The sequence below is a fragment of the Enhydra lutris genome, unplaced genomic scaffold (genome assembly GCF_002288905.1).
Source record: "Enhydra lutris kenyoni isolate GAN:26980312 unplaced genomic scaffold, ASM228890v2 scaffoldscaffold85, whole genome shotgun sequence".
NCBI lineage: Eukaryota > Metazoa > Chordata > Mammalia > Carnivora > Mustelidae > Enhydra > Enhydra lutris.
In genome coordinates, this window is record NW_019154169.1 from 3145351 (window position 1) to 3165298 (window position 19948).

The 19948-nt window shown below is 57.0% G+C and overlaps 1 protein-coding gene across 1 annotated transcript; it reads right to left on the reverse strand.

Moving 5' to 3' along the window:
* Positions 1 to 373: 373 nt before the first annotated feature.
* Positions 374 to 15023, reverse strand: LOC111161553 (solute carrier family 7 member 10). Its single transcript, XM_022525292.1, has 11 exons — positions 14864 to 15023; positions 5914 to 6118; positions 3848 to 3999; positions 3512 to 3637; positions 3289 to 3442; positions 2474 to 2597; positions 2289 to 2392; positions 1852 to 1948; positions 1534 to 1683; positions 750 to 927; positions 374 to 504 (listed from the first exon to the last, which is right to left on the reverse strand). Exons 1-11 carry the CDS (start codon positions 15012 to 15014, stop codon positions 374 to 376), a joined length of 1572 nt encoding a protein of 523 aa, XP_022381000.1. The 5' UTR covers positions 15015 to 15023.
* Positions 15024 to 19948: the final 4925 nt, after the last annotated feature.

The window sequence follows — 19948 nt, forward strand, 5'->3', positions numbered from 1 at the left end:
CCAAAAACCAAAGGCCTCCTCCAGAGCCTGCTGGGGCCCCGCCCGCAGCCAGCACCATGCAAGCCCCGCTGAGTGATGCCCACCAGGGACTCACCGGAGACAAGCACACCACCCACCAGCCCTGTTTTATTCATAACCTTTGCAGGAGAAGCCAGTGGGGCAGTGCCGACCGGGAGCCCAGCCCACGTCTGCAGGGCTCTCTCAGACTAGGCCTCCAAGTGTCGGATCGCTCTCTCTCTCTCTCTCTTTTTTTTTCCAGGACAAAACAAAACAGAACAAAACAAAAATCCAAAAAAAAAAATTATTTTGCAAAAACACTTCCTCAATAAACAACATGTAAACAGAAACAGCTGCTTCGGGCTCCGCGAATGTCTCACTGTGTCTTCAAAGGCTTGTCTGTGGCGGGCAGTGGGGGCGGCTGGCAGGGGCCATTTTCCTCCTCCTCGGGGGCACCCTGGGGGTAGACCACGAAACACAGCTCCTGGCCCCAGCGTGTCATGGACTCTGAGGACAGATGGACAAACAGATAGACCTTGGGTCTGACTCTGTGGGGCAGGGGTCTTCAGGGAGCTGCTCCCTTCAGGAGGATCCTGGACTCTGGGGTCACCTCTTGGGGAGACTTCTGGTGGCGGCTGGATCCTGTTGCCACCGCAGCTGCCGGGGTGGTGGTGGGGGGGCTGCTCCAGGGCCAGCCCCTAAGAGGGTCGCATCCCTGGGTCCCACCGCCATGGGGAGGCTGCCCGGCTCACCTGTGAGTCTGTGAACACACTTTGGTTTGCTTCTCCAGAACACCCCCAGGAAGAAAACAGGCACCCCTGTGAGGATGATGATCACGCCGACCCCACACACCATGGGCTCTGAGATGAAGCTGAAGACCAGCAGGAATGCCCAGAAAACCAAGTACGCCACGGGGACCAGGAGGTTCACCTGGGGGAGAGCCAGCCGGACTGCCCATGGCACCCCCACCCCGGGGGGTCCCGCGTGCTTCCCACCCGCTGGGGTGTGAGGGCTCCCCCCTCTAGCCCAACAAGCTAGAAGCCACCTCAGGGGATGGCCAGGGTGCCCAACAGTTGAGGATTTGTTGAAGTTTCCATGGCCCTGAGCTGCACACAGCAACGATGTGTCCCTGGCTGTTTGGCTTGACGTCTCTGTCTTTTTCGGTGTGTCACCTTTTTTAGGCACTGAGCCCTTGTCCGGCTCCAGGATTTATATGCACAGAATATGTGCACTCAGCTTGGGCTAGGCTCTCCTGTCTCCCGTCCTGTGCGTGCTCCTGGGGTTCCGTGTGACCGGGAGCAAGCACCTGAGCCTGACTTTCCTGTCTGGAAGCTGAGAGTGCACCAAGCAACCCCTCGTGGGGCTGTTGGGGTGCTGAATACATCAGTGCACACACAGCCTGAGCAGGGCCAGGCATGTGGCTAAAACTCGAATCCTAGTCGTTGTCCTCACCTGCTCCCCTCCCCCTCTCCCTGAGCACAAATGACCACGGGGCTTGACCCCATGTGCCAGCCCAGCCCCACTCCTGGGCCTTACCTTGATGGGCCTGTGCAACGCCGGCCGCCTCCAGCGCAGCACGAGAAGGCCCAGGATGGTGACGCCGTAGCAGAGGTAGTTGATGAAGGACACGTAGTTGATGAGCGTGTACGTGTCTCCCACAAGCATGATGACCGCTGTGGCCCCGCACTGGGAGAGGACCGGGCTGAGCGTGGCCTCCCACCTGCCTCCATCAGCCCCGGCCCTCCCCGCTGCCTCTGTGGGCTGCCCCCTAGGGCCGAGACAAATCCCCACCATTCCCCACGTTGCTGGGTGGCTCCGGCTCCCCTCCCGGCCAGCCGTGACCCCACAACTTACACAGACGAGGAGGGCAGGGATCGGGGTGCAGTGTCGGACATGGATCATGGCCAGCAGGCTGGGCAGGTGCCCCTCTCGGGCCCCCGAGAAGCACAGTCTGGGACAGAGATGGGTGGCGGCCGTGAGTCCGGCCACGGGCCTCCTACCAACCAGATCCTGGACCTCCGCTCCAGACGTGATGTCCCTCTTGAGCTGTCGCCTCTGACCCCTGCTCTGCGCCCCGGCAGCCCCACGGGGCAGTTCTTCCCTGTCTTGCCCCACCTCCCTTTTGCTTTCTGGACCTCAGAGTTGGGGTCCGACTCCTGTAACTGGGGAGTTCATCGTCCCAGCGTCACATGAGACCCACCAGGCAGGATTTGTCTCCCTCTGGCCCCTGGCACGGATTGCACGCACCTGCCTTGCCTCACCTTGACCGAGCCCCTCCCCAATCCAGTCACCTGGAGGAGGTGAACAGGTAGCCATTGATCCCTCCAAAAGTGGAAAGTGCCACGGAGACGGGCATGACCCAAGAAAAGTAGCCCAGCAGCTTCTCCCCGAAGGTCTGAGTGGGCACAGAAGAAGAGGGGATGCGTGAGGCAGGGCGGGGTGGGCAGGAGCCAGGCAAATGTGGGACCCCACTCACCACGGCCACCGCGTTAGAGACCAGCAGCTCCTGGGGGGACATGGCAGTGAAGTAGGCAATGTTGGTGAAGGTATACACAAAGGTCACCAGCGGGATGGAGATGACAATGGCACGGGGTAGGTTCCTGGGGGCAGCGGTGCAGTATGTCAGCGTCAGTCCCGGTGGGTGGCGGGGCTGTGAGGTGGGACCCAGAGGACCCAGCAAGGGAGCAGTTGGAGTCTCCATCTCCAGGCTCTGGGTCTGTTGGGGGCCTTGGGACAGGGAAGGGGCAGCACTACTGTCCCCCTGCTGCCCCCCAGCTCGAGCCTGGGCACAGGCAGGTGGGAGGAGGGACTGATGGGGGGAGGGCCATATCAAACCCCGAGGGGCACCTCTACTGTAGGTACACAAAGAGAAAAGTGCATACAGCCAAACTCAGCCTTGAAAATCCTCAAAAATCCTTGCAAAGTGCCCCTAGAGTCCCGTGCATAGATCTGGCCCCCCCCCTGGAATGCCCTATCAGCCCCAGCCCCAGCTCCCAGCGGTTCACTGTTGAGATCCCTGGCTAAGCATCAGAGGGAGCCATCGGCTTCATCCATAGGGCATGTCGTGCGCACACGTATAAATTTTGGTTAAATGCCGATGGCTGGATGCATTGACGGCAAGGGGCCATGGCCCGCCCACAGCCTCGCAGGGAGCACTGGTGTCCCAGCAGCAGCACGGTCAGGCAGATGACCAGACGGGGCCCCGGGAGGCAGTGGACCTGTGCAGGGAGGCTGCCTCTCCCACCGCTGCACCCCTTCCCTTCCCAGGGCTCGGCCAGGCATCCCACTCACTTTCGAGGGTCGACTAGCTCCTCAGTGACGTAGTTGAGGAAGTTCCAGCCGCTGAACGCAAAGGAGCCCTGGAGGAAGGCCAGGGCCAGGTGACCCACAGAGGGCGTCATCCAGAAGTCAAAGGCATTGCTGGGCCTCAGCTCCTCGAAGTGTCCTGGGGGTCCAGAGGTCAGGGGTCAGTGTTGTCGCCGCAGCCCTGTCCACGGCCCCACCCCGGCCCTACCTTGGAAGATCTGGACAAAGCCCACGCCAATGATGAGGGACAGGGCCAGCAGCTTCCCGCCGGTGAAGATGTCCTGGATGCGTGTGGCCCAGCGCACGCTGGAGCTGTTCACCCAGGTCAGGAGCACTGGGGAGGAAGGGAGAGAGGGCGGGTGGGCCATGGCCAAGTTTGGCCCAGGCTGCAGGAGAGCGGCAGCCCCCACCCCCAGCAGCCCACCCCCTGAGGCTGAGCTCCCAGGGGGCCGGCAGGTGGAGGGACGCCCCCTCCCGCACATGCACAGCCCTCCCACACCAGCGAGCAGGACGAGCAGGACGCGGGCTCAGAGCAGGCACTCACTCAGGCAGGCCATGGAGAGTGCGCGGGAGGCGGCGGCTGGGGGGATGCAATTGGGGAACACGGGCTGCAGCACGTAGCTGGAGAAGGTCATGGAGATGACAGCCAGGCTGGTTGGGTACATGATGAGGACTGCGCTCCAGAGCAGCAGGAAGCTGGAACGAGGAAGGGCCCCACTGGCAGAGGCAGCAGCGCCCTCCCAGCCAAACCAGCCCAGGTGGGGGCTGCCCCTCAGGCCGCGGCACTCAGGGCTGGCGAGGGTGCGCGATGCGCCAGGAAGGCAGGGCCGATTCTGTTCTAAGAATGGACTTTTGCAACAGAGATGACATTTAGCACGGTTAAAGAGCTCCAGGCTGCCCTTGGGCAGGTGTCGAAAAGGACTGGGGAAGCAGCCACCTTTCTAATAGCTGATGAGCTGTGGCCACAGGCTGTTTGCTGAGCGGGGGCGGGCTGTCCTGGGACCTTGGGTTATGGTGCCAGCGGGGTCTCTCAGCAGAGCCCATGGCTGCAGGTAGCTGGCTCTGAGCCGTGGCCCCTGGGGGATAAGACCTCACGAGGAGCCCTGGCAGGGGTTAGGGAGCGATTTATGTCCCTTTTGCCCAAATATTGCCACTTTGGGGTACCCACATGTAAGCCCGGACTCTGCTCAATGTTGTGAGGCCCAACCTCTCCCAGGGGCTCTGTCTGCACCCTCAGGAGGGCCTGTCTGTGGGGCGCTCCTAGACCTTGAGGATGGGGACTGCCGCATCCAGGGACACAGTGACCCCTGGACCACCAGGCTTGTAGATTCCTCTTGGTACTCTCCTTTACTTGGTGGCCTACCCCTTGCTCCATTCTGTCAGCCTTAGAAGACAGGCCCCCCGGGGTTGGGCCTTGGGCCCTCCCTGGCTCCTACTTCTCAAGTGTTCTCTTAACCACATAGCCCAATTTTTCTGCTTTCTCAGGTCCCAGTCTCCTTTGAGGACCCTCTCCCCAGAGCAGAGCACCCATGGACACACCCTGAAACCCCATCTACCGCTACCCCTTTAAGGCCCCTCTCCACATTCCCCAGAACCAAATTTTGGATACTCTAGCCTAGACTTTTCCTTTGAGCTCCAGACACCCTCCTGCCCAGACCGGACTAGACCATCTCCCCAGATATGCCACAGACCCCACCAGCATGGGAACCTGACCCCAACACTTTCCCTCCCATGGAGTCCATCCAGTGGGAAAGTGGCTATCACCTCCTGCCCCCACCTCTCCCTCGGGCCACCCTGGCTATCATGTCTTCTGGATGATTCTGGAAACTTCCTATACCTTTATTCAGACCCTCGGCATGGCTCAGGGGGTTAATTGCAATAGCTCTAATCCCCCATCGTGGCCCTAGGCAGCCCCAGGGCCTCCAAACCCTGGCACTTGCCGTGGATCTGATCTGCCCCTGGCCATACCAGAGGCATCAGGCTCACCCTCTAAGCCCTGGTGTGAATGTTGTTTTTCCCAGAAGCCTTCACTAGGTGATGGTACCCCATTCTTTTGGCCGCTGGGCCACTGCCCCTCACGCACACCAGAGCAAGAATTCTCTAAGTCTTCCCCAAGTACAGAGGGGCTTTCTCCCTTCTGCCCTGTGAACAATTTGAGAACAGGGATAGATCCTTTTATCTCTAGTCCCCAGCACACAGTAGGTGCTCAGCTAATGTTGATCGGTGAATAAAAGAATGTGGGGGGGGGTGGGGCTATTTAAAGGGGCCCTCTTGCAGGGCGCTGGTAGGAATTATATGCACCCCACACACACATGTGGGTTGACTAAAATCAAGGCTGCCCTTCCTTTGTTGTGAGAATCACCCAGGTGGGGAGTAGGTTTCAAGAAACATTTAGAAGGAAGCACAGAGAGGTCAAGGGGCCAGCCGGAGTGTCCAGCCCATTCTGGCGTTGGAAGATTGCCCAACACCCCCACCTTCTTTTCCTCTATGCATCCCATGACCTCCCTGAGATGTGAGAAAAAGAAGAAACTGAAGTCCAGGGCCCAAGTGACCCTCCATTCCAGATTGTCATCCCCTCCCCCACCGACCCTGCTGGTGCCCCACACTCACCCAGCCAGGCCCCCGAAGATCTCAGTGACATAGGCATAGTCCCCACCAGACTTGGGGATGGTGACACCCAGCTCCGCGTAGCAGAGGGAGCCCAGGGCAGTGACGCCTCCACCTAGGACCCAGACGAAGAGAGCCAGACCCACAGAGCCCGAGTGCTCCAGGACCCCCTTGGGGGAGATGAAGATGCCCGAGCCAATGATGTTTCCTGGGGTGGGGAGAGATGGGGAGGCATCAGGTCTGGGATCCCCTTAGACAGCCCAGCCTTCTCAGGCTCCCAGATGCTACAATGAGAAAGGAAATCCCGGCTGCTCCCTGGAGGAGGAGGAGGAGAGGGAAGGTGGGCCTACAGGCCTGTGGATGCCACTAGGGGCCTCAGACCCTGCAAATCCCATCTGGGCTCATTATCTCCCCTTCCCCAGGCCCTGGCATGGGAAGAGGCACCTCGTCCACCAGTTCAGGACATGAGTCCTGCTCTCGTTCCTCTGTCCCCCCTGCTTCCTCCCAGCAGGTGGGCAAGCATGAGGGAGCGGGCTCAGCAGCTCGGGGACCTGCTTGCTGGACTCCTCCCTGATCTAGGACCCAGACTGCAGACATAGATGCTGAAGGGACCTTGTTTCCTGGCACCGCTGAAATATTTCCAGTCCTGGGCAAGGGCCGGTGGGGTGAGGGAGAGGGACAGGAACAAGTGCATTTATACAGCTAGGGAAGGTCAACAGCCATCATGGAAGGATGGCAATGGCAGGTTGACAGAGACGCGGCCGGCCCGCAGTCTGGATAAGACCGCCTGTCTCCTTGAGACAGCCTGCTGGATGCAGAGAGGAGTCAATGCTCTAATCCCAGCACCACAGTGGGAAACCTCAGCTGGGGCTCAGGTCACCTCTCAAGATCTACCTGTACGAGAGGTTTCTGTGAGGCATCGGCAAGATACCATATAGGAAGCCGTCCGCTCATTCTGGACCCAGACGTACTCGGCATCCTTGCGTGATTGTGGGTGCGTCTGCTGCTGCACCTGGTCTCACTCACCTCCAACCCCCAGCACATAGTAGGTGCTCACTACACATCTGTCGAGTAAACTGAATGGGTGCACGGATGGCCCGATGCCCAAAGCGGTACCGAAGTCCTAACCTGAAAGACTGATTTTCCCATCTGTGAAGTGGGGGCAGCCGTCTCTGCTCCGCTCTCCTAGAGAGGCACTGCAAAGAGGAGGAGGGGGGTGGTCACAGCTTCCGAGGCTCAGACGTGAAGGGAGTCTGCCAGGGTCACCAGAGGCCTGCCCTGTCCTTGGGCTGACTCGGAGTCTTGCGGACTGTGACACGTGTTGGGGGTACTCCATTGACCCGCAGTGTCTGGGGATGCACAGTCTGAATGCTCAGAGGGCCAAGCCATGGTCTGCAGAGCAGGTTCTCAGGGTGAGCAAGACTGAGTGCCCACTGAGCTGTGAGCTCCCTGGCAGTTAGGGTAAAAAGGGCAATGCTCTGGGGGACCTGGGTCTCACCCTCTGTGCACACAAATGACGTCTCATCGTTGGTGGTTTGCACAAGGACCTGCCCAAGAGGAAATGACCCCAGAATGCCCAGGCCCCATGAATAAAAAAGCAACGCTGCTAGGAGCTGACGCTCTGTCCCTCGACAGGATGACCCCACCTGCCAGGTCCGGTGGGAGAATGTACACCCGTCTAGGCAGAGCCTGCCTGCTCCACCTGCCAGGCCCACAGGCGGGCCTGGCCAAGGACACGGCCGCGGCTGCCAATCTGCATGCATTCCTTGTCCACGGTGCTACCCCCCACCCCACCCCCGGCCGACACAGATTTCCAGTCTGGACGGCCACGGTGCCCCACTTGGTTTTCTAGTCACATCCCAGGAGCCCTAAATACATCCAGATAAGGACCAAAGAATTCCTGTCCCCCAGCCCCCAGAGGTAAGCTGAGCCGTCAGCCTGCTTCCAGCGGGAGAGGGGCCACCTCCCTTATCTACCCTGAGGGGCTGGGGCCTGGCTCCGCTTTCTAAAGGGTCTTTGAGTTCGCGCTATCCAGCAGCACAGCCTCTGTTCTCAGGGCTTGGTGGAGTGGGATTTGCCAAATGCCAGTGAGGTTGGAAGCCAGCGGGGGCTGGGTGGCCTTGGAAGGAGCTGGGTGCATTCAGGCTGGGGGCATCCAGGGACCCGAGCAACCCAGCCCATGGGGACCCCGGCCCTCTCTAGAGTTCAGCATGGTGGGGCCTCATGGGCTTAGCCCTTGGGAAAGCCACACCTAGCATCCTGTCCTCCCAGGTTGGGGTCTGAAAGGGACGTGTCACTAGCCTGTGCCCAGGAGCTGGAGATGCCAATGCTGGCACTTGGGGGATGGGCCGGGGGATCGTGATTGTGTGGACGCATGGCCTTGGCCTTTAGTGCAGGCCCATGTGGCTGAAAGGAACATGTGTGCCAGTTGGTGTCTCTGAGGTCCTTGGGGGCCTCTCCTTCTGGCCCTGGACAACTTCTGGCATCCGCCCCAGGTTTGTGCCGGAAGGTGGCAGAAGACCCCACTGAGGTCCACTGGCCGCTCTGGGGACCATGTGGCCTGAGTGGGGCTCTGTAAGGAGCCACAGGGGCCATGAGCTTGGGTGAGTGGCAGAGGGCAGGACGAGGACACTGGGGACAGGGGTGGGGACCTCCAGCATCTGAATGATTACAGGAGGCCTGGAGGAGGGACCACAGAGCTGTAAGGGTTATGGCAGGGGGGGCCTGTCCAGCCCTCCCAGTGGTTGTGGGCTCAGGCCTCCCTTCTCAGCCCTCATGCTCAAGTCCAGTGGAATCAGCCTTGTTGGATTCAGGACACAGCAGTGGGAAAGCCCAGCCCTTGGGGGAAGCCGCTCTTGGAGAAGAAGAGGGGCAGGAATCAGGGAACATGGGATGGGCTGTGAGATACTACTGAGCGCCCAGTCAGGTGTCTGAGGGCAGCGGGTTGGAGAAATGCAGGTTCCAAGGCCTCTGCAGTCCCATTCACCCAGTGGCATGGCTGCTCTGTGGTCCCTACAGGGCCAGAGTTCCCACACAGGTGGGTGAGGAGGTGAGCCCCCACCAGGAGGCCCCCCCAGTCCCCTCCCATCCCTCTCCCCTCAGTCCACACTGGGTGGTTTTTATCACATTAAGATGTTTGGCCTGATGGGGCTTAGTTGGTTCCACAGAGGAACGAAGAAAGGGCCATTGTTCTTCTGGCTGTTGCGGTGTGTGCTGACCTATTTCTGGGACGCAGGAGCTGACCGTGGAGGTCACAGGGTAGACGGTGGAGGTCATGGTGGTGGATGGAGCCAGCTGCCCTGGGTGTGGATGGGGGCAAAGTGCAGTCTGATTTTGGGGTGGGCAGGGAGGTCCTGGCAGGCCAGGCTGCTGGCACAACCCCTCATTGCTAGAAACACTTTGGGGAGTCAGCTGTGTGATCTCAGGCCAGCGCTGCCCTTCTGGGCCTCAGTTTCCCCATTTGCAAGGTAGGGCCACTGAGCTAGGGGGCAGCAGAAGGCTGGTTCAACCCTGACTTTGGTGGAGTCCCCGCTGGGCAGGGCAGACACTTTCTGCACATCTGCAGAAGGCCTAAGGAAATACAGTCTGCTTACGGGCCTCTGTCCCACATGGTGGCAGAACTCTCCTCAGCTCACTGGATTCCCAGAAGCTGTGCCACCTCCAGGAAGCCCTCACTGACCTCCCACCTTGGCCCACTGCCATGGTACCAAGAGGATGGTGAGGAAGGGATTCTTCATTGGCCACCTTGCATGGGTGCCCCAACCTGCTGCAATGAGGAGCCGGAGCCCCCCAGAGGACAGAGAAGCCACAAGGCCTAAGTCATCTACATACACCTTGCCTAGCTGTGCCTCTTTTAGCTAGCAGGCCCACAATGGGGATTCTTCCTGTCACATTGGCCTGTTGGCCCGAGACAGAATAGCTCTAGGGCTCTCGGGTCTGATCAGGGGCTGGCTATAGGCCAGGCCTCCTTCCTCTGCTCTGGGCAACGAGTCCCAGCACCTTCTCATTAGGGGATGACCCATGAGGCCTCTGGGAAAAAGCTCCACATTCCCATGAGTAGGTCCCCGAAGCCACAGACTATGGTGCTAGTTGAGGATCCCTAGATCTGGGTTCGAATCCCAGATACCTAGTGGTGGGGGCAGGGGTGGGGTGCTGTGGACAGGATACTTGGCCTTTCGGAGTCTTCTTATCTGTGAAGTGGGGAGAGGAGGCAGTGAGGGGGTGCGTTCCCACTCTGCCTTGCTCATCAGAGGCCCCAGGAAGTGCTTATTAATCTCACTATTGTCTTCCAGCTTGGAGAAACCCCAGGCCACCCAATCTGGCCTTTGGAAACCAGACTCCCCAAGGGACCTCAAACATGCTGGGGTCAATGGCCAGAGCTCCGCTTTGGGGGCCCTGCTGTCCCCCAAACACATGTGTGTCCTTAATGAGCATGTGTTGGGTATCCCTCTGAGAAGAGAGAAGTGCCCTTTGAGGGTGTTGGCAGAACTCCAGGGAGGTGAGTGGGGATGCCTCCAGGACACGTCTGGAATTGCCAGTTGGCCCGCGGACACCTCCGGCCTAACCCACTTTCCTTTCAAGAGAGGGATGAGCAGAAGTGTGGAGCTTGCTCTGCCTGGCTCGGCCCAGCCCGGCCCGCCAAGCAAATTTTGCCTGTGCCCAGTCTCCAGGCTGGGTCAAGGTCATCGATGAGCTCCTCTCCACTGGACCCAACCGTCCACCCCCCAGACCACATCTTGCCTGCCTCATCAGTGGCATTTAGCAGGTTAAGCCCTTCCTCCACACTCAGCCTCCTGCCCATCCTCCCACCTTGTGGGCTGCTCCTTCTGGATGTTTCTGCTGGTCCTTCTCTTTTCCTGACTTCCAGACGTTGAGTGCCCGTGGCACAGTCCTGGGGCCTCTGCCCCTTTCCTTCTACACACCCTTCCTTCAAGGCCTCCACCAGTACCCCCAGATTCTGTTGGCAACTCCCAAATTTATATGCCTAGCATGGACCTCTTCCCTGAACCAAACTTGGGTATCCAGCTAATTACTCAGCAAATAGCATTGCGAGTTTCACATGTTTGCAATGAAATCCCCGACTTTCAACCCCCTGCCCCCAAGACCTACTCCTCTCATTCTTTCTGGACCGATAAATAGCAAACCGGGCTTCCAGAGGCTCAGGCCCAAACCTGGAGTCGCCCCTGATTCTTCTCTTTCTCCCACACCTCACACCCTGTTCATTACAAATCCTTTGGCTCTGTCTTCCAAACACACCCAGAACTGAACCTCCCCTCAGCACCTCATCGCGGCCACCCAGCTCTCAACCATCATCTCTTATACGAGGGACTCAGGTACACTCTTGACCAGGCTTCCTGCTTCTACCATTGGTGCCCACAGCTTCTTCTCTATGGTGGGTGCCATCCTATCCTATCCCATCCCATCCCATAGCCTATCCCATGCCATCCTAGGTCCAATCCCAAATATCCCAACCCATCCATCTCGTCCCAGCCCATCCTTCCATCCCATCCTATAGCCTATCCCATCCCATTCCATTCACTTAATTCCATCTCATCCATCCCTTCCCACCCCATGCCATCCCATCTTATTCTCTCTCATTCCATCCCATATCCTATCCTATTCATCCCATCTGTCCCATCCCATCCCATATCCTATCCCATCCCATCTACCCTATCCCATGTCGCTTCATGCCATCCTGTCTGATCCTGTCCAATCCCACCCTCTTTTGCTCAAAGCCCTCTTCCACCTTGAAAAGAGACAAATTTCTCACTGCAATTGGCAAAGTCCACACCAACTGGGCCCCATCCCACTCCTGACTCATTTCCTCCCCACCATCCTCCCCACCCCCACCTTATTTTTTTTCACCTTAGCACTTCCTCGTCTGTAGATCAGGGCTGGGAGACACAGACAGGGTCTTTCTCAGGGTCCCTATGAGGAGGGGCCGAGCTTGTGGACAGAGCCATCCTTTGAGCAGCCCAGCCACCTCTAGCCCTGGAGACAACAGAGAGGGGCCTGCCCATCCTTGGAGGAGCAGGGATTGTCGCCTAAGGAGATGGGGTTCACAAAGCAGACCTCTGAGTCCCTGAACATACCTGAGCCTAAAACATGAAGACCAGCATAGGTGGGATCCCTGAGTTGAAGGGAGAGAGTGGAGGATGGGGCAGCCTGGTCAGCAGATCCAGGGTGATTCTCACTCTGCTGGACCTGGGCACACCCATTCCTTAGGTGTGGATTAGGAGAGGGTGCTGGTTGGGGGCCCTGAGTCAGGACAAGAGATTCTGTACATACAGCCCTAGGCGGGGGTGGTTAGTTGGGGAGATTCCTTTGTCCCTTTGTTTGTTCATCCAACCATGGGAAGTGGGGAGCTGGGTCAATCCCAACCCTCCCCCACTGAGGGCTTTGAACCTGGCCCCAATTTTGGCAGCACCAGAACAGTATGGGGAAGGGCACTGAATTGGAAGATTGGGTCCAAATCTGGTTCCAAATCCCAAGGTCTACTGCTTGCAGAAGTGCCATTTAACTTCCAACCTCAGTTTCTATGTCTGTAGAATGGGTATAAACACTCCCGCCTTACAAGGTGGGCATGATAATCAAATGGGATAAAGGGAGAACATGATTTCATAATGTAATAAGAAGTGTTTTTCAGAAGAGGTATTAGATGCAGCAGTGTCTTATGGAGCCCCGCTCAGCTGGCTCCCCTCCCCCCAAGGCTGGCCCATCTTCCTGCAGGTGTGCTTGCTGGGGCCAGCAGGTGCTGCCCCAAACACACTTCAGGTGGAGTCTTCCTCCAGCCCAAAGCCCTTCCAAATCATCCCGTTCCAGAAAGCCCCACTCCTCGGCCTACGAGGGGGCAGAGGGTACAAGGAGAGAGAATTATAGGACCTTCTGGGAGGGGCTATTTGAAGTTTTGGAGAGAGCAACTGTAGGAGCTGGTAACAAAGGAACAGTGGGTGGGGGGCGGGGCCACCAGGGCATAAGGTGGGAAGGGCTGGGCAGACCGTTACTCAGCCCACAGATGCTTCCTCCCTCATGTCCTGTCCCCTCTGGTCCACATCCATTCTCCCCTTGTCCATCTCTTGCCAGCTGGAATTCTTCGAAGCTCCCTCAGCAGGGTCGTCGGACCACCCCTGAGTGTCCCGTGCTGGGGTCAGGTCTTCTGGGTTCCCTTCCCAAGTCTGCAGCCCTCGGCCAAGCCACCTCTTACCCCTGCTCAGACTTCAAGGTCTGGAGGCCAAGGGAGCAGTGGACCTGGAACAGCAGGGATGGGCTGAAGAATGGGGGTGCGGCAAGGGCCGAGCTGGGACGCGCGGGTCTGTCCCGCAGGCTGCAGGGGATGGTGGAGCTAGCCCCCTCCTTTCTTACCACCACCACCCGGGGCTCTCCTTCCAGGAGAGAGGAGCCAGAAGCCTCCACCTGACCTGAAGCTGATAGGATGTGGGAGGAAGCAGAGCAGAAATACAGCTCAAGGATGGCTGCTTAGTCGAGGCAGCCCCAGAAGAACTGTGTCTCTCCCTGCACCTTGCTGGCACGGCAGCTAACTCAGACATGGCCAGCTTCTTGACTCCATGGTCCTTCCATCATGTGTGGGCCTCCTGTCCCTGGGAGCACAGATCCTGGAGAGGGTGTGGGCCAGGGCAAGACTCTAGCCAGTATCCTGGCTAAAGCCCTGGACCCAGCCCTTCCTCCCAGCAGATCATGGAGCAGGGATGTCCAATGCCAAGAAGGTTGCAGGAGCCGCTCCTGGAAGACTCCATTCCAGGGGCAAGTGGGTGAAGCAGGGATGCTACCAGCACAGGGCCTGTGTTCTAGGGCAACTTCCAGTGTGAGTGTGGGGGTGGCTCAGAGCCAGATCCCAGCCCCAGGGCAGGAGCTCCCAGTTCGGGGGCAGAAGAGGAGGAGGGGAAGACCCTTGTCCGCCCACCTGAGCCTCCAACCTTCTCCATCTCCAGGGGTCTGAGGATGGGTGGGCGGTGGGTGCACAAGGAGATCCTACTAGCTGGGGAGGGGAAGACCCGGACGGCAATAGAATAAAGCAGTCAAGATGCCCGGATCCATCCACCCAGTCTGTGTCTCCTGGGACACGGGATGGAACTGACCACTCCCAGGAGGGTCTCTGAGGCCCTTGGTGTGGACACAGATCTGGGTTACCTAGTTCCCGAGGAGTCAGCATCCATGACTTGCGCCTTGTCCCCTGAGTCCTGTGGCTACTCAGAAGTCCCCATATGGGGGACCCATTCTCCGGTGGGGAAGAGGAGGCCACAAGATATGAGTGCCTGTTGGGATTCCAGCCCAGGAAGCAGGTTGGCTTTTTCTGCAGGCTTGCTGTGCCCACCCAGTGGCTGGCTTCCCCAGTCACTGACGGCTCCACCCTCTCCCCAGGGTCCTGCCACCAAACTCTGCAGTAATCATATACTCTGAACCTCTTCCCCCTTGGGGCTGGCTCTACCTGTCCAGTGTACCCAGTGGGCTGGGGGTCTCCTGCTTTAGAAGAATTAATCACCCTCGTTGCATGGCACCTGGAGACTAGAGCCACAGTCCAGAACCTGGAGCCTTAACCTGGGTCAGCCTATCCAGTCCCCACACTTACAGGGCTCCTGGCACTCAAGGCAGGATTATCCTCACCTCCCTTTCATAGATGAGAAAACCAAGAGCATTCTGCCTTGCTGAAACCCACAACAAAATAAAGGCAGCAGGGGAATTCCAGCGGTGGATGGGGCCCTCACCTCCCTCAGGTGCAGAACTTTGGGGGGCCTGGGCAGGTGGGAACAAGAAGCCCTCCTGCCTCTGTCTGAGGGGATACACCCATAGGTGCTCTGGCCATCCCCTCACGTGTCCCACAGTCGCAGATCGGTAGGAGCACCCGGAGCGGGGGTGCCCCTTTTTTTGGGCAGCAGTGCACCCCGAGCCTTTAGCCCGACCATCCCAGGCACCCGCCTGCCGCGGCCCCTCTCACCAATGATGATGGTGCAGGCGCTCACCAGCCCGATCTCCTTTTTGAGCGCCACCCGCTCCGAGAGGCCGGGGCCAGGGCCCGGGCCGGGGGAGGGCGAGGGTGCAGGGCCAGGGTTCCCGCGTCCGCTCGGCTGCTGCGTGTGGCCGGCCATGTCGCTGAACCGCCGCGTCCCCGCTCCCTGTGCTGCCCAGTCTGTCCGACCGGCCGCGGGTCCGTCGGTCCGTCAGTCTGTCGGCGCTCGCCGCCTTCGCAGCCCGGACAGCGCCCACAGGCGGGCGCATGCGCTGGCGCGGGGCCCGGGCCAAGGGCCCCAGGCTGCCGGGCCGGAGAGGGGCGGAAGGAGGACCGGCTGGCAGCCCCCCTCCCCCACCTCCCTTAAAGGGAACTGCCCCCACCCCCCCTGCCTGGGGGGAGGAAGGAGAGGACTTGGGGCAGACCTAGGAAGAACTTTCTAGCTGAACTAAGGAAGAGGCCCTCCCACTGCCTGAGTTACATCTAGTCGGGGGGTGGGGTAGGGGTGGGAGAGCAGAGCTCAACGGCAAGACTGTCCCTGCCCTCAAGGAGACTGAGGAAGCTGGCCAGAATAATAGCTGTCTGTGTACTGGGACCCTCTGCGCGCCGGCGCTTCCAAACTTCTTAAATCCTGGCGCGGGCCCAGAGTGCGCGCGGGCTGACGGAAGGGTGGAGGTTGCGTCCAATCTACAGGTGGAAGTTGAGGCCCAGAGATAACTTAAGGAGAATCACAGAGCAAGTGGCAAGGCCCAGAACCAAACCCCTTCTGATGCCTCCTTGGCTTCTAGACGGGATGGGGGGCGTGAGATATCGCTCTAGGAGGGGCGCATCCAGGAAGCTCTGGGAGGGGTCAGGAGACCTTAAGCACCCACCATCACAAGTCTGACCTCTAACCCTCATCCAGAGCCCTTTAGGGAGACCTGGAAGAAGTTCTGACCAACCCTTCCCCCACCTATCTCCCCGCCCCGTCTGGCTGCACTCTGGGCTGCGTCGGGCAGGTCCCATCTGCAGATGCCCGGTCACAGGTGAGAGTAGGGGCTCGGTGGATTAGAACTTGGGGCCTTCGCCAGAGACCAGTCCAGCCCGGCTCAAGGAGACGGGGCCACCCGGGGCTGTGGCTCCTGAGGTCACGGACGATGTCGGGCGTGCAGGGTCACAAGGAGGCCGCCTCCTCCCGGAAGCCATCCGGCCTGTGCAGCCCGGGCCCGCGAAGCAGACACAAGGGGGGCGGTGTCGGGGGCCACCGGGGCGGCGGGCGGGGCGAGCCTGGCACGGTGCGGCGGGCGGCGGAACAGCCTTTGTCCTTTCCTGGCGGCCGCCGCACCGCGCCGTCCCCTGCATGTGGATGAGGCTGCTCCGGGCGCCCCCATCTCCCCCCAGCCCTAGCTCGCGGCCTCGGGGCTGGCGGAAGGCCCCGCTTGGGTCCGACGGCCTCCAGGCAGACCCCGGGCTGGGGTGGGGGTTGGGGTCCGGTCCCGGGCTGCGGGCGGAGCATCCAGGTGTGAGCCGGGCGGTGCAGGGAGTTTGGCTGCGGGCGAGGGAACTTCGAATTGGGGGCGGGGATCTGGGGGTAAGGAGCAAGACGACCCCGGGTGGAGGGCTGGGGGACGCGGCGGGGGAGGCCACCGGCGAAGCTTCAGCCTTCGCGCTCCCGTCGGAGTCCGGCATTCTTGGCGCCCTCTGCCTCCCGCCCCAGAGACGCGCTCAGCCGCAGGCTTTCTTAAAGGAGCCTCGCGCAGGGGCGGGGTGGGGGCGGTTGCACGGCTCCGGAGAGCCCTGGTGTCGCTGGGTGGGGTGGGGGAGTTGGGGTGTCGACCTGCTGGTTCCACTCTCCCCACCCAGTTGCCTTTGCAACGCTAGGGTCTGCTGGGAGAGCGTCCAGCCAGGGTTAGTGCGTTCAGGGGTTGGCGCGAACCCCACGCACCGGCCAGGAGCCTGTGGGTTTTGAGCCTGGATCCTGAAATGTGGAATATGTGTTTGGAGAGAAGGAGTGACTCTAGGGCACCGGTAGGATGGAATTTGCATGTTATTGTCCAGACCCACTGTTCAAGAGGACATTTTAGTGGAATTGAACTAGAATCTGCAAATCCCAATTGGAATAAAAAGTTGGCAAGATTGGTTTGCCTCTAAATCAGTACTCCCCAGTACTCAATCAGTAATCCCCACATTAACAGAATAAAGCAAGGAAAACCATAACGTCTTCTCAATAGATTCAGAAAACAGTCATCCATGATTTAAACAAAAAACTCTTATCAAATTAGAAACAGAAGAGAATTTCCTCAGACTGATAAAGGTTTCTACCCAAACCCCAAGCCCTGCAGGAAACAAATGAAACCCCCCAAACCCTACAGGTAACATCACGTTTGATGCTGAAATGTTAAATACTTTTCCACTGAGCCTGGACACGAGGAAGAACGTTAGCTTCCAGAGTGTTAACTCATTCATTGCGCTGGAGGTCCTAGCCAGTGCAATAAGGCAAGAAAAAGAAGTAAAAGGGTTCACCGTTCAGTTGCCAGAATTTAGAACAATGACCACACTCAATGCTCGTGAGTATGTGGAGCAACAGGAGTGCTTATTCATTGCTTGTAGGGGTATCAGAAAATGGTATGGCCACTTTGGAAGACAGTTTGACAGTTTTTTACAAACCATGTTCTTAGCCTACAATCTGACAGTCCCGCTCCTGGGTATTTACCCAAAGGAATTGAAAACAAAAACCTGTGTATGGATGTTTATGTTTATAATAGTTATATTCAAAAGTGCCCAAACTTGGAAGTAACCAAGATGCCCTTCACTAGGTGAATGGATATACTGTGGTCTGTTCACACAGTTGAGGGATATTCAGTGCTAAGAAGAAATGAGGGGGCACCTGGGTGGCTCAGTGGGTTAAAGCCTCTGCCTTCAGCTCAGGTCATGATCCCAGGTCCTGGGATCAAGCCCCGCATTGGGCTCTCTGCTCAGCTTGCTTCCTCCTCTCTCTCTGCCTTCCTCTCTGCCTACTTGTGATCTCTGTCTGTCGAATAAATAAATAAAATCTTAAAAAAAAAAAAGTGAGTTGGTCCTCACATGTGGGTAATCCACCTATTTTAAGAAGAAATGAGTTGTTAAACTATGAAAAGACAGAAGAAACGTAAGCTCATGTTATTAAGGGAAAGAAGCTAATCTGAAAAGAAATAGGAAGACATGAAAATAGGAAAGGAAGACATAAAACTGTCTTGTGGCACAGTTGGCAAAGTGTCCAATTTTTGATTTCAGCTCAGGGTTGTGAGATCAAGCCTTGCGTTGGGCTCCGCACTCAGCAGGGGGTCTGCTTTTAAATTTTCTTTCTCTCTCCCTCTGCCTGCACCCCTCACTCTCTTCCTCTCTCAAAATAAATAAATCTTAAAAAAAAAAAAGACAAAGCTATCTCTTACATATGACAATATTGGGTAAAAAAATAAAAAACAAGTAAATTTAAGGTTAATTAGTTAATTTAGCAAAGTCACTGGATACTAGTTCAATGGGTAAAAACATATTTCTTTTAAAAAAAGATTTTATTTATTTATTGAGGGAGAGAGAGACAGCATGAGAGAGAGAGAGAGAGCACAAGAGGGGGAGCAACAGAGGGAGAGAGAGAGAGAGAGAATCCCAAACAGACTCCTTGTCGAGTGTGGAGCCCGATGAAGGGCTCCATGTGGGGCTCACTCCCATGACCCATGAGAACATGACCTGAGGCGAAACCAAGAGTCAGATGCTCAACCAACTGAGCCACCCAGGCACCCCACTAATTGTATCTGTTTGTACCAACAATAATTAGAAAATACAATTTGTAACAGCATAAAAATAAAACACCTAAAAACAAATGTAGTGAATTATGTGTACGATTTCCTTTTTTTTTTTAAAAGATTTTTATTTATTTATTTGACAGACAGAGATCGCAGGTAGGCAGAGAGACAGGCAGAGAGAGAGGAAGGGAAGCAGGCTCCCTGCTGAGTAGAGAGCCTGATGCGGGGTTCGATCCCAGGACCTTGGGATCATGACCTGAGCCAAAGGCAGAGGCTTTAACCCACTGAGCCACCCAGGCGCCCCGTGTGTACAATTTCTACACAGAAAACTATAAAACATCACCGAGAGAAATTGTAAAACATATAAACTAATTGAGAAGTATACTCTGTTCGTGGATTAGAATTTAAGATGGTTTTCTTCAAGTTGATCTATAGAATTGATCTAGAGACCCAAAGCACTCATTCGTCCCAAGGGGTTTTGCTGTTATTTGCTTGGATTTGGGGAAGGGGGGAGGAGTGGTGAAATTTGACAGGCTGATTCTAAAATACATACGAAGAAGAACAAAGTTGGAGGACTTACTACCGCTAACAACTGCATTAATGGTACAAGGATAAACAAATCAACCAGTGGCACCAAGCAGACATTGTTGAAATAAACCCATTCAGCTCTGGTGTACCACCATGAGCCGACATTGCCAAGCAATGGAGAAAGTATCCATGTTGGAAAAAAAATACCCTTTATCTCTATGTTATACCACATCCTAACACAAAGTCCTTGGCTGTGCGAGTGGAGTGTGCGCCTGAGAGGTAAAAACAACAAAGCAGCTCGAAGAAGACATAGGGGAGAGAATAGATTCACTTTCTTAAACAGGCACAGAAAGCACTACTGGAAAAAAAAAAAAAAAGAATTGGACTCCGTTAGCATTAGAAACTTCTGTTAATCAAAAAGCGTGATTAAAGAGGGAAAAGTAAATCCCATGTGAGAGAAGTCATTTCAATTCGTAGATCTGATAAAGAGCTTGTATATAAAAAATATGAAAGTCACTACAAATCAGTAGTCAGTAGGTGCTTCATTAAAAAAAAAAAAAAAGGATCCCCAAGGGGCCTGAACAGGTGCTCAACCTTATTAGTCATCAGGGAAATGCCACTTAAAACCAGAAAGAGCTACCACTGCACATTCACCAGAGGGTTTAAAATTCAGGCCCGGGGTTGGCAAGGGTGTGGAGAAACAAAGGACTCCCATATGGTGACGAGGAAGGGTGTCCATTGGCGCCCCCATGCCAGGCACCATGTGCTGTATCTCCAAGTGCCC

Coding starts and splice junctions, on each gene's coding strand:
- LOC111161553 (XM_022525292.1), bottom strand. CDS start 15,014: ATGGCCGGCCACACGCAGCAGCCGAGCGGACGCGGGAACCCTGGCCCT. Junction 4,000..5,913: donor ATCTTCGGGGGCCTGGCTGG/GTGAGTGTGGGG, acceptor TCCTCGTTCCAG/CTTCCTGCTGCTCTGGAGCG. Junction 3,443..3,511: donor CTTTGTCCAGATCTTCCAAG/GTAGGGCCGGGG, acceptor CTGGACCCCCAG/GACACTTCGAGGAGCTGAGG.